Raw genomic sequence first — 12,233 nt, forward strand, 5'->3', positions numbered from 1 at the left:
TGCTTCATGGATTTCTGATTATCTGATTTAATTTAAAATAAACAAATCGATTATTTTTTAATTGAATTGATTTGACTCAGTCAAAAAACAATTATCAGTTATTTGTTAATTTTATTTTGCTTTAATTTTAATATTTAATTCATAGCTATAACTTGTTGTTTAATCTTACTTCGAACAATTATATAGTTATTTTTTAAAAGAGTTATTCCAAAAAATCTAACAAAAATATAAGGTGCAGAGACTTGCACCTTGCTCTATTTAGTTTCGACCACGCTTTTAATTTTTAATTTTAAAAAAAACAAAACTGAACCTAATATTAATTATTTTTTATCTTATAATTATTATTATTAATCAATTTTAACGCGTATTATTGAAACTTTAATTTAAATACTATATATTAATAATCAGTATTATTAATGCATATCATTGTTTCAGAGTAAACCGTCACCAATTTGAAGAGAAATAGCTTTCTGGAAAGTTAGAAGAAAAAATATTAAAATTGAATAGCACGTGTTAAGTGATGTTTGGCCACGGTTAATGGAAGCGCGTGCGTGGCTGGGTTGGACCCTTTGTGGTTCGTTCGTGTCTCCGTTCACAACTGTGTCCATGTCCTCCTTCATTTCTTCCATCGTGCCCCTTTTAAGTCATAACCCTTACCTTCAAATTCTCCCCAAACCCTAACCCCCTTCTCCCCTCTCTCTCCGTCGATTCGCCACCGCTGCGTCTCTCTCCCTTTCAATCTCTTTTTCAGATCACTTTCTCTCTCATTCTTTTCCACCGCAACGTAACTTCTTCTTGCTCAACGGTTTGTATCCGCCTCCATCGGTTCCGTTCCTTTCCTTTTTCTTGTGTATGCGATTTTTCTTGTAGGTCGATTAATTTGTTTTTGTATATATTCCGCTGACGAATTGATTTATATGTACGATATAATTGGATCCGGTCACTTCAAGAAGTAAAAACATTTTAGGTTTTTATGATATCTAGCTCTGGCTGGTTTTTTAGGTGCGTAGAAAGTTAGTCATGTGAGAAATACCATGAAAAGATGGGAATGAACTTTGATATTCTATTCGGCTTTGCCGGCTATGTTTTTTGATGTTTTAGATTGTTTGAGTTGTTTTTTTTTTTCTGTTTTGTCAGTTTTATGATTGTGTTAATCGCAAAAGTTGGCCTAATTTTTATCCCTGGACCTTGGTCTAAGAGTGATTTTTTACGAATTGTGCGTTATGGGATTGGGATTTTCAGGCTGCTGCTTGGGTACGGGAGTAGTGTACCAATGAGTTCTCGGACAGGCAAGGGACCTGCTGTCAGAAGCTACCGGAGGAGAAAGGCAGTTTTGGACCTTGACCTTAATCTTGTGCCGGCTAGTGACAATCGTGAGCACGAGGGACCTTCAACACAGTCAGGGCCACTAGGAGTTATAGTTGAACAGCAGCCACCGGCCTCTCAACCAACGATGATTGATGTGGAAGACATTGATGATGATGTTGTTGAATGTACCCCAGGCGCTTTTGCTGAGGTTTATCTCCCGTCATTTATGGTTTTTTCTATTATTTTTCTTCATTTATTATATTTCATTGTCGCAAATTAGATTTTTTTTTCTCATTTGTGTTCCATCATAGGCTAAAAACAAATCAAGAAGAATCCGTGGGAGGACTATAGTTGATGTTGAACTAGGTAACGTTGTTCTCCACTTTGTCATGCAATTTTTCACCAGGTTGTGCTGATGTTGGACATTATGTTTTTAGAAGTATACAATAGTTGTTATATAAGATAACCTCTTAGCCAGTACACTTGCCTAAACAAAGTTAATTGAAGGCTATAGAATTCAACTGGAAGATATGAACATATTTTGTTTATAGGCAAGAGTAGCTACGATATGGCTTTCTACAATTGGGGGAGTGTGTTTTCCCTTTAGCGCACATCTCTATATAATATATTTCGGTAGTGCCTCACCGAACTTTCGCCCAATGCTTTTCTATGCTGATTGCGTTATTGGGTGTTGTACAAGTATTACTGTATCCCACCGATTAACTTTTACAACCAGGGTTAAGCAGTTGCTAAAGCAAAATAATAGTAAATTTAAACTCGGGATTTCAATTTCATTAAAAAAAATTTAATCTTGTATGATATCATTTAATTTATTTTGCATTCTACTTTTTTGGCCTTGTTGCCTGTGTGCTTTCTGGCTGCCCCAACATCTGATGGTAGGGACTTTGAGAGTTCTTCCTGCTAATGTATCCCGCTGATTAGTTTATAGATGCAGACCACAGCAGTTGTTAAAGCAAATAACACTATTAAATTTAAATTCTGGATTTCAATTTAATTAAGAGAACTTGTAATCATGTATGGTATTGTTCATTATGCTTTTGTGGTCTGTTGTTTTGTGTGTTTTCTGTTTTCTGCCTACTCCAACATCCATTGTCTGGGAAGTTTCTTTATTAGCTTTTAATCTTTAGATTACTTATTATAATGGTGATTAACATATCTGTTATTCGTGATTGTTGCAGAAGATCAGACTCGGCGCAACAAACGCAGACGAGAATTGCGAAATCAAACAATTATTAATTGTGAGAAGTATATAAATTTAGAAGGCAGTAGCAGTTCTATGGTAAAAAAATCCTTAGTGAGATGGCACTATTTTATGTTTGTACTTCACCTTTTGTTCATCTGAATAAAATTTGTTAGATTCGTAAAAGTTGCATATCCACATTGTTAAAAATAATTTGGTATTACCACTTTATCATATGCTTCTGGCTGTGATATTTAGGCATTTATCTACTCTAACTCTATTTTTTATTTATTCCATTGATTTTTAATGTTTTTGGGATATCACGGGTAGCTTTCACATATGTTGTGCTTTTAGAGCAGTTTATTATTTCAATCAGAAGTTAATTTCCTTCATCCTTTAATTTTGTGAAATGACCTGTTTCTATCAAACAACTAAAGAACTTGGTAAACGATTGTGAAGGTTGACTGGAAATCCAATATCTGAATTGAATATTTCTTTTGTAGAGTGATAGTGCTAAAGTGCTTCCTGAACCTCGAATTGAGCCTGTTTTCAACTGTCCAATATGTATGGGTCCTTTGGCAGAAGAAATGTCGACAAGGTGTGGTCATATTTTTTGCAAGAATTGCATCAAGGCTGCTATAAGCGCTCAGGGAAAATGCCCTACCTGTAGAAAAAAGATTACTGTGAAAGAGCTTATAAGGGTGTTTCTCCCATCAACTAGTTGAAGGTATGGTTAAAAATTCAATTGTGATTATTTATGTTGGTTAAAGTGCTTTCTTGTTGTCATATAGATACGTAATAAGTGGTACGCATAGGAAAGACTGTTATTGCTCTTATGGGTTTTGAATAAGTATATGGTTCAATATTACAAAATGATGGTGATATTAAAGTTTCCGTGGCAGTTTACAAACTGGGTGTTTAAAATGGATAAATTCACTGGATTAATTTGTGACCAACTGAGTCCAAAGTACTGATCAAGTTCAAAGTACGTTTTATTTTATGGTAATATGTGTTAAGCTTTAGAGGTGGTGATAACAAGGTGGGAGTAGTAGAAATATGATTAGAAGAGGATATGGAGCCACAAAAGGACAGGATATAGGATAATTGTAAAAGAAGGCCACCCGAGGCACTGATAAGTAGAGCAAATTCAGACCTAAAGGGATAGATAAACTGAGAAGAACTTTTTAGGAAATTGATTTCATGGTGAGCGCTAAACAACTCCAATTGATTGTGTTGTGTGATCAATAATACTATCTATAGTGGGATTGTACGCGGTGCTTGGTTTAAATAAACATGATTTGTATATGGAGATAAATACCATTATATCTGAAGCTTAGGATGTGTGGACAGAAAATGAGATGTTTTAGACGGGAAGAAAAGGTGCTGGAGACATCATATATAGGGGATTCAAGTAGAGAAATTAAATAGAATTATCTGATTAAATTAGCATATTTATAACCTGTTATTTTTCCCGTTGCTTTTTGTAACTTCTTCGATAAGCTTGTAAACTTTAAATGGGATAGATGGCAAGTAAAGATGCTTTCATATGCTTTGTTACATTGTATTTTTCCATTGCATATGCATGTACTTTAGTCAGGGTCAAGCAATAGCTTCGTTTGGCAAGAAATAATTATCAAGTCTCTTGTTTATCTTCGATGCATTCTGACGAATAGTTGCTGTTTTTACATGCAACAGGCTTTCCGTACAAGCTTGTAGTCGGGATGGATATTGGGGGATGTAAGAAACGTCATTGTACTTTGGACATTACTGAATGGCTGTGTTGTTTCTAATACGTTCCCCAAATCAGAGATACTTAGTCTATTGTCGAGTAGATGTATCTCATTAAAATATCGTATTATTAATAACATTATTAAGACGTTTGGTATATGTATAATTCGTTGCTCAGGCTTTCTTATCCTTTCATGTTATGAACTCTCGGTCAATTCCTTTTAGTGGTATTACATGGCCGAGAGGCCGATCAAGAGTCATTATTAAGAGTGGGGATTTATGCCATATAAATCCCTCACGAATGGGTAGTAATCCTCTGCTTTATTGTTATTGGCTTAGAGAAGCGGGTGCCAATATGAATAACAATGTTATTTGAGAACTGTTATGCAATACTAGTTCAGCGTGTTTAGATGATGATATTAGTTTGCTGGTTAAATACCGTTGCTACTGTTTTCTTATACTTGATAAAAAAAGTTCTATGGATTTTCTTGAATCAATATTTTAAGATGCATTAAAAATTTTTGGCCATAGTTTTTGTAAGGATCAATTGAGGAGCCTCAATTCAGTAAAGCGTGGTAAAAATAAGAGCTCTCCACTAACGAACATGAGCCTCACCCTAGCAGAAAAGTCATGCATTGCATTTAAGGCTGAAGTTGAAATGCGTATTTTGGAGAAACATCAAAAAATTCTTTGCAAAACTGCCGAGCCAGAGAAGGACAAATCATGAGGAAATCGTCGTATATTATTGGTTGCAGTAGTACACTTTGGATAAGGAATCTTATGTGGTAATAACACGAGTAAAAGATATTGCATTTGAAAATACCTCCAATGATCCAGCACATTACCATACCAGTTTTGCCATGGAGAAAGTTCGTCCAATACAACTACACTCCAACATTTCTCGATTAATATTATCATTAAAGAAGCACTGATGTTTCTAGAATAAGAATTTATTTTAATTTGAGCTTTTTCATTAAAGATTACTGAGCTGACTATCACATCACATGTAAAATTGGTTCTCTGAAAAACAATTATCAAATGAGAGAAAGAAATAAATTAAAAAATATAGTATACTGTGGGATCGATTAAAAGTCAGATATGAACTAAAATCATGTTTTAGCGTTGGAGCAAAGGACATTGAAAGTTGTAATTGATGTGAAATAAATGAACTGAAAAAAGCAAACTAAAATGAATTTACACTTCAATTAGAGATCACCCAAGAGATTTGTCATAACAATCAATGCAAATCTACATACAAGAGTTACTCGTTTAGCTACCTTTCTTGCTATTCACGTTTTTACATACATTTAAGTAACTTTTAACTGAACTTATTGTAAACTAAGTGTGTTACATTTTTCTTTATATTTTATTTCTCTTTCTCAAATTCGTAAGAGCCATGTCCATCATTTCCTTACGACTACATGTTTTTTCCAATTTTTTTTCTCGATACCCATGTGGAGGGTCACTGTGACTCCTAACACTCTTCCTTTTATAAGGAGGAAGAAGGAAACAGAATAAATTTGGATGAATGATAACCAAGCCTTATTAGGTCAATAGTCAAATACTATGTCAAATATTTTTTTAGTCTTCCCTATCAAAAGATCAATTATACTTTTGTTTATAAAGTGTTGATTGTAATAACAGTCTAATTATAACAGATTAGTATGTAGAATAGAAAGGATATATGCACATTTCATGCATTTTACCAATTTTTTTTATTTAGAATCTTATATTAAACAATGATATTTGTTAGGAGAAGGCTCAACATTTATAATATTTTTATTTATAAATACAAATAGACAAGTTTTAACATTGTTGTTTCTTAAGAAATGTATTTTACGAAACTTGTTAATTGCAACTTGAAAAATGAGAGATGCATTATTTTATTTTATTTTTTGTAGAAAACATGTTCACAGCATTCTCTTTCTTTAAGTTAGTTTCAAATCAATAACAAGTAAAATAAAAGTTAAATGATATAGAGATTTACAGGGTATATTTAAACTGATTCGTGTAAAATACATATATTATGTCTAATTTTTTATTAACCTGATGAAGTTTCTCTGAAACATACTATAGTCACAAAAATACAAATATATACGTGATCCTAAAATTCTATATGTTTCTAATGAAATGACATTACTGTTCTTAGATGAATACACAATTATAAACACCCATCTAGTCTACTACAAATATAAAAAACAATAACCATCACACACAAAAATGCCTAGAATTACTTTTCGAGCTTTAAGACAATTTTGTATACAATTTTTAAATGTTGTCATTAACAAGTCAATATTTTTTTATTTTTTATAAAAAGGCTATTAAAAATCCCTTCTGAGCCATTATAAGATTTACCTACCTTTCACTATTGTTGTTTATCGTTTAATCACATATAAGCACATAGACACATTAAACATAAAGACAAAAAAGAAAAAAAAGATAAAAAACATAAATATATTAAACGATATTCTTGCAATATTAAATGCATGCGATTTTTTTATACAACTTGTCTTATATACAAAGTAACTTATTAAGTCTAGACATGTAGCTTATTTTCTTTTTAGCCATGACCTAATATAATTGATTGATTCTGCCAAGGATGACTAGAGGTTCTAGGAGGCTTAAAGCAAATTCAAGGATTTTTGAGACGTAAAACAATACTAAACAAAAATTTTCTATAACTAATTTTGAGAAACCTAAAACAATTAGACTAAAAAAAATTGGAAGCATTTTCTTCCTGAAAGCCTAAGAAAAAAGACTTTACCTACCGAGTCTTGAGCCGACACTCACTATACAACACTTACATTTCACCATTTCAAAGACAATTATTTGAGAAAAATAAACTTTAAATATATGTTTTCAAAATATATTGATGTAGCCATCTCATTGGGATATCATGTTGAAAAAATATACACACAAAAAATAAGTATTTAAGTGTCTTTCATACCTCTCATAAATACTTTAGACTTATTAACTATTCAATAAAAGCTTGTAAAAAAACATAAACAATTCACTTTATATATATATATATATATATATATATATATATATATATATATATATATATATATATATATATATATACATAGCATATATATTAATTTAAATAAAACACCAATGTCTAATAAAACCAGGTGCTCACGAAATAAACAGTTTATAATTAAATACAAAATAAAAAATAAATAAAAACTAAGGTGACTAAATATAATAATAACATTGTAACATTATTATTATTATTATTTTTTTTACGTGTGTTATGAGATTAAAATAAATTTCATTAAGCTTCTTATTATAATTAGTTAATTTTTAATGATGTGTTCACTTTGGGATGATTGAGAGAGATGACTTGGGGGAGAGTGATTGAATGGATTTAAGGGAATTTGAAAGTAAATTTTTTTGTGTTTATTTGAGTGGATTTGAAGGTAATTGAGAGTGAATTTAGTGGTAAAGTTTGTGAGAATTAGTATAGGATTTAATTGATGTGACAGATAAAAAAAATTGTTTAATAGGTAGAAATTGAAGATTACCAAAATGTGCCTAGTTATTAAGTAATATAAAATTATAATTGTTAATGTTATATTTAATTGTAAAAATGTTTATAAAGAATAAAAAATTAACATTAATTATTTAATAATTTAAATTTAAATTTAAGAGCCTATTTAATATTATCAAATTGTTTTTTATTGATTTAAAGATTAAATTAGAAGGCAAAATCTTAATTAGTTTTTAAGATAATATTAAATGATGTTAAATATTTATATATTAAAATTTAAATTTAACAGGCAATTTAATACATCGTTACAATAATCCATTACAATAGAAGAATAATAATGCTGCATTGAAGAATAAAGCAGAAGTTAATACGTAATTGCCTATGTTTTTTTCTTAATTCTCTTTTTTCATAAGCGACTAAGTTGAAAAGACATAAAAAATGATGTTTTCATAAGAAAAAAAACTATAATTTATTCTACTTCTTTTAAAATAACTTTAACCAAACATATTACGGATAATAACAAGTGAATTCTTTTCCCTTAAAAAAAAACACTTTTTCTGAACACAAATCTTATTAAACATACCTAGTATATACAATAATAATAAGTTGATTTAAATCGACATAATTGCATTATCAATTTGGAATTAATGTCCAATTTCATGAAAAAAACTTATATAGGTATGAAACATACTAAACGATCAATCAACTCACAGTGATATATTATAATCTAATCCACATAAAACATGACAAAATAACATATACTATTTACAAAAATAAACTATTATTATTAACTAAGGATTTTGTTAACATGCGTTCTTAATGAGTTTTTATTTATTTATTTTATTTTATTATCTAAGTCTCTCCAAACCAATCCTTGGATTAATCTAAGTGTCTATCATGGAATCAAGAAAGTGAAATTAGTTAATTAATATAATAAAAAATTAATAAATTTTTTTTGCTGAATGAAAATTTAATTAAGTATCTACACTATTACACCTAGAGCTAGGATTAAACTTCAAATGATCCCCATGTTACTTTCTAACTTTAAATATGTGATTTTTTTTCCAAAAAAAACATATATAAAATATTTTGAATTATTATTTAAGATTTTCTGAAAGTATTTATTTGGAGAAACCTGTAACAAAAGACTCTATCCATTTTAAAAATTTTATATTCCATTATCTATTCTCACCACAACAAATAGACTTTACATTCTTTACTAATCAGAACGCTTTTTATCTTATACAAAAAATAAATGATAAATTTTTATAATAGCTTTTACATATTAGTTGAATGTAATATATCTTGTTTAAGAAAATACTGAAAAATTTCCAGTTTATACACTAGTATTTGTGTAAATGAAATTAGTTAAATTAGCATAAATTAATTATTAAACTCTAACGAACATAAAAATATTATTTTCTTTTTTAATTGGGCCGAAAGGGATCTTTCCAGGCCCATTGCTGATATATAAACACAACCCTAGTTAGGGTTTTACTCAGAGCTTCCTCGCATCGCCAAACAGCAGCTGCAGCAATGGTGAGTCTCAGAGAATTCTACGCCTCTGCTCTGAACATATTTCAACATTTTCTTCGATTCGATTTTATTATATTTATACTGTTCGAATTTAGTAGCTCTGATTTAATCATCGTCGATTTTGATGTGAAGCCTCGTCTTCGTTTGTGTAATGTGCTATTTTTGTTGTGTTTAATTTTTTAGGCTCCCAAGCGTGGTGGAAAAGCCCCGGTTCCTGCCTCTAAGAAGAAGCCTGTATGTATATAAGTTCTAGGAATTCAATTCGGTTTCTGATTCGGTTATATTTATCGGTTTTTGTTCATATTTTTTTTTCTGATTTTGAATCTCAGGAGAAGGTTACTAACCCGCTTTTCGAGAAGCGTCCGAAGCAGTTCGGAATCGGAGGAGCGTTGCCGCCGAAGAGAGACTTGACTCGGTTCGTCAAGTGGCCCAAGACCGTTCAGATTCAGAGGAAGAAAAGGATTCTGAAACAGAGGTTGAAGGTTCCTCCAGCTTTGAACCAGTTTACGAAGACTCTCGACAAAAACCTAGGTGAGATTAATTTGTATAGTGTTGGATCTGATATAAATTTTGTTGTTATGTGAGGTAGGGTTTCGTAATTTTATGTTGTTTGAGATGCATCTTCTACTTAGGTATATCTGAAAGTGTTGGGGCTACTGTTATCGGATATGTATTTACTTAGGTACATCTGAAAGTGTTGGGCTACTGTTATCGGATATGTACTTACTTAGGTGTATCTGAAAGTGTTGGGGCTACTGTTATCGGATATGTATTTACTTAGGTACATCTGAAAGTGATGAGGCTGTTGTTATCAGATATATATTTTGTGGTGACTGTTAGGGAAATTAGGTTGGCGTGCTATTAAGGGAAGTTATCAGCGGTCTCGTTACAAACGTTGAGATAGTTTTTTCCATTAACTTAAGGCTAACGATGATTACGATTTTTAGGTTGTTGTTATCCATTATTTATACTATACTTTTTATTGAAACGCGGCTTCAGCTTTTGTTAGAATACCCTGTTTCTGAAATCGATGTTTTTTATTAACCTAATTTGCAGCAACAAGTCTGTTTAAGATCCTGTTGAAGTACAGGCCAGAGGATAAAGCAGAAAAGAAGGAGAGACTTTTGAAAAGGGCACAGGCAGAGGCTGAGGGAAAAACTATCGAGGCCAAGAAGCCTATTAATGTGAAATATGGTCTCAACCATGTTACCTACCTCATTGAGCAGGTTGTCTTCAGTTTTATTAAAACCTTGTGTTTGTAGTTTATTCTTACTCTATCATTATAAGTTTAACATGTTCATTTGTTTCCTTGCAGAACAAAGCCCAGCTTGTTGTGATTGCTCACGATGTGGACCCAATTGAATTGGTTGTCTGGCTTCCAGCATTGTGCAGGAAAATGGAAATCCCATACTGCATTGTGAAAGGAAAGGCGCGCTTGGGAACGGTAGTGTTTCTTTGAATTTTAAGATTGTCATGCTGTATAACTGAATTTCAATGGCTGTTCTAATTTGATGATTGTTGTAATCCATCATATCAGGTCGTCCACAAGAAAACCGCATCTGTTTTGTGCTTGACAACTGTAAAGAATGAAGATAAATTGGAGTTCAGCAGAGTCTTGGAGGCTATCAAGGTAGTGTTGATGAGACTATTTTGATTTATTTATGCTTTTACTGCTCTTGTGAAATACTAATGGAATGTGTTTGATATTCCTTTCAGGCTAACTTCAACGACAAGTATGACGAATACAGAAAGAAATGGGGTGGTGGAATCATGGGATCCAAATCCCAAGCCAAAACCCGGGCAAAGGAAAAGCTTCTGGCCAAGGAAGCTGCTCAGAGAATGACTTAGGAAGAATTTCTTATATTTGGTTGCTTAGCGACTGCCTTTTAGTGTGTTTTTAATTTTACTTTCTTGTACTTTTTATCTATTTAAAAACATTTGTTTTTCTCATGGGCTATTTCGTTAAAATCTCCAGCTCTGTCCTAGTCCTTGCACCCAATATTACTTTCATTTTGGTAGCAGACTTTTTTATGGTACTTAATGAATGAACTGCATTTGGATGCAGTTGCATCCAAGTTTTGATATTTTATGTTTATGAATTTATTTTCTGTTTATATGGTATAACGAGTACCCCGAACAATCCTCCGAACATGTATGCCTCACCGATTCTCCTTCAATAGTTATAACATCCTTTTTTCATATTTTTTTTCAGCCCTGGAGATATAAGTTGACTCGTTAAATTTTATATTTTTTAAATTAGTCAAGTAATATCCACATTTTGATATTTTCTTGGTTTATGTTGAGTGGATCCTGTTTTGTTTATTGTTAGGGCCGAAAAAATATTTTAAATTTATAATGATTGAAATTATTGTATTCTTTGCAGTTCAATTTTGACCAATTAATTTCATTGAAATAGATTTTTGTATAATATATTTATCAACTATTGGTTATGTGGGATTATGGATGTAAATGGGCGATACTGTATTTATTGATTTAAAATAAGGCTAAGTTGCCTTTTTCTTTTTAACTGTTGTTTCGGTTAATATTTTAGTTTTAGTGCTTTAGGTTTTAAATTTAATTTGAAAGTAATTATTTTTTAAAAATTAACGTAATGTCTCCCCGTTTTCAAAAAACCTAACGTGTTTCCTTTCGATAGATAATGAGAACCTTAAACATCAATTTTTATCATGCATAGTAATTTTGGATGGACACTTTTATCATTCAATACTCCCGGTCCTTCTTTAGCTAGAAGTACGTTGTGTAAAGTCCTAGATGATTGGCAGATTTGGTCGAGCTCTCCCCCCTTGTCTCGACCATCAATCTCCACTCCTTCAATGTGGAGGTCAATTGTTATTCCAGAAATAATCCTATCACTATATATAGTGGACGAAGGATTTGTCGAGTTGCTTTCTCGGTTGTCTTAAAGAAGGATAGATACAGAGTTTGGAAACGAAGGTCCATGCTGAA

At 31.5% G+C, this 12,233-nt stretch overlaps 2 protein-coding genes across 2 annotated transcripts; both read left to right on the forward strand.

Annotated features, from left to right (window-relative positions):
* Positions 1-484: 484 nt before the first annotated feature.
* On the forward strand, positions 485-4,424 carry LOC108340823 (uncharacterized). The gene is made up of 6 exons (XM_017578415.2): positions 485-805; positions 1,243-1,516; positions 1,620-1,674; positions 2,508-2,608; positions 3,013-3,236; positions 4,205-4,424. Exons 2-5 carry the CDS (start codon positions 1,274-1,276, stop codon positions 3,232-3,234), a joined length of 621 nt encoding a protein of 206 aa, XP_017433904.1. The 5' UTR covers positions 485-805; positions 1,243-1,273; the 3' UTR covers positions 3,235-3,236; positions 4,205-4,424.
* A 4,760-nt stretch (positions 4,425-9,184) lies between these two features.
* Positions 9,185-11,350, forward strand: LOC108338816 (60S ribosomal protein L7a-2). Its single transcript, XM_017575848.2, has 7 exons — positions 9,185-9,269; positions 9,450-9,500; positions 9,596-9,797; positions 10,323-10,492; positions 10,582-10,710; positions 10,804-10,896; positions 10,983-11,350. The coding sequence occupies exons 1-7, from the start codon at positions 9,267-9,269 to the stop codon at positions 11,112-11,114; spliced, it is 780 nt and encodes a 259-aa protein (XP_017431337.1). The 5' UTR covers positions 9,185-9,266; the 3' UTR covers positions 11,115-11,350.
* Positions 11,351-12,233: the final 883 nt, after the last annotated feature.

Source organism: Vigna angularis, chromosome 5 (genome assembly GCF_016808095.1).
Source record: "Vigna angularis cultivar LongXiaoDou No.4 chromosome 5, ASM1680809v1, whole genome shotgun sequence".
In the NCBI taxonomy this organism is placed as follows: domain Eukaryota; kingdom Viridiplantae; phylum Streptophyta; class Magnoliopsida; order Fabales; family Fabaceae; genus Vigna; species Vigna angularis.

Coding starts and splice junctions, on each gene's coding strand:
- LOC108340823 (XM_017578415.2), top strand. CDS start 1,274: ATGAGTTCTCGGACAGGCAAGGGACCTGCTGTCAGAAGCTACCGGAGG. Junction 1,517..1,619: donor CCCCAGGCGCTTTTGCTGAG/GTTTATCTCCCG, acceptor GTTCCATCATAG/GCTAAAAACAAATCAAGAAG. Junction 1,675..2,507: donor TATAGTTGATGTTGAACTAG/GTAACGTTGTTC, acceptor TGATTGTTGCAG/AAGATCAGACTCGGCGCAAC.
- LOC108338816 (XM_017575848.2), top strand. Junction 9,501..9,595: donor CTGCCTCTAAGAAGAAGCCT/GTATGTATATAA, acceptor TTTGAATCTCAG/GAGAAGGTTACTAACCCGCT. Junction 9,798..10,322: donor GACTCTCGACAAAAACCTAG/GTGAGATTAATT, acceptor CCTAATTTGCAG/CAACAAGTCTGTTTAAGATC.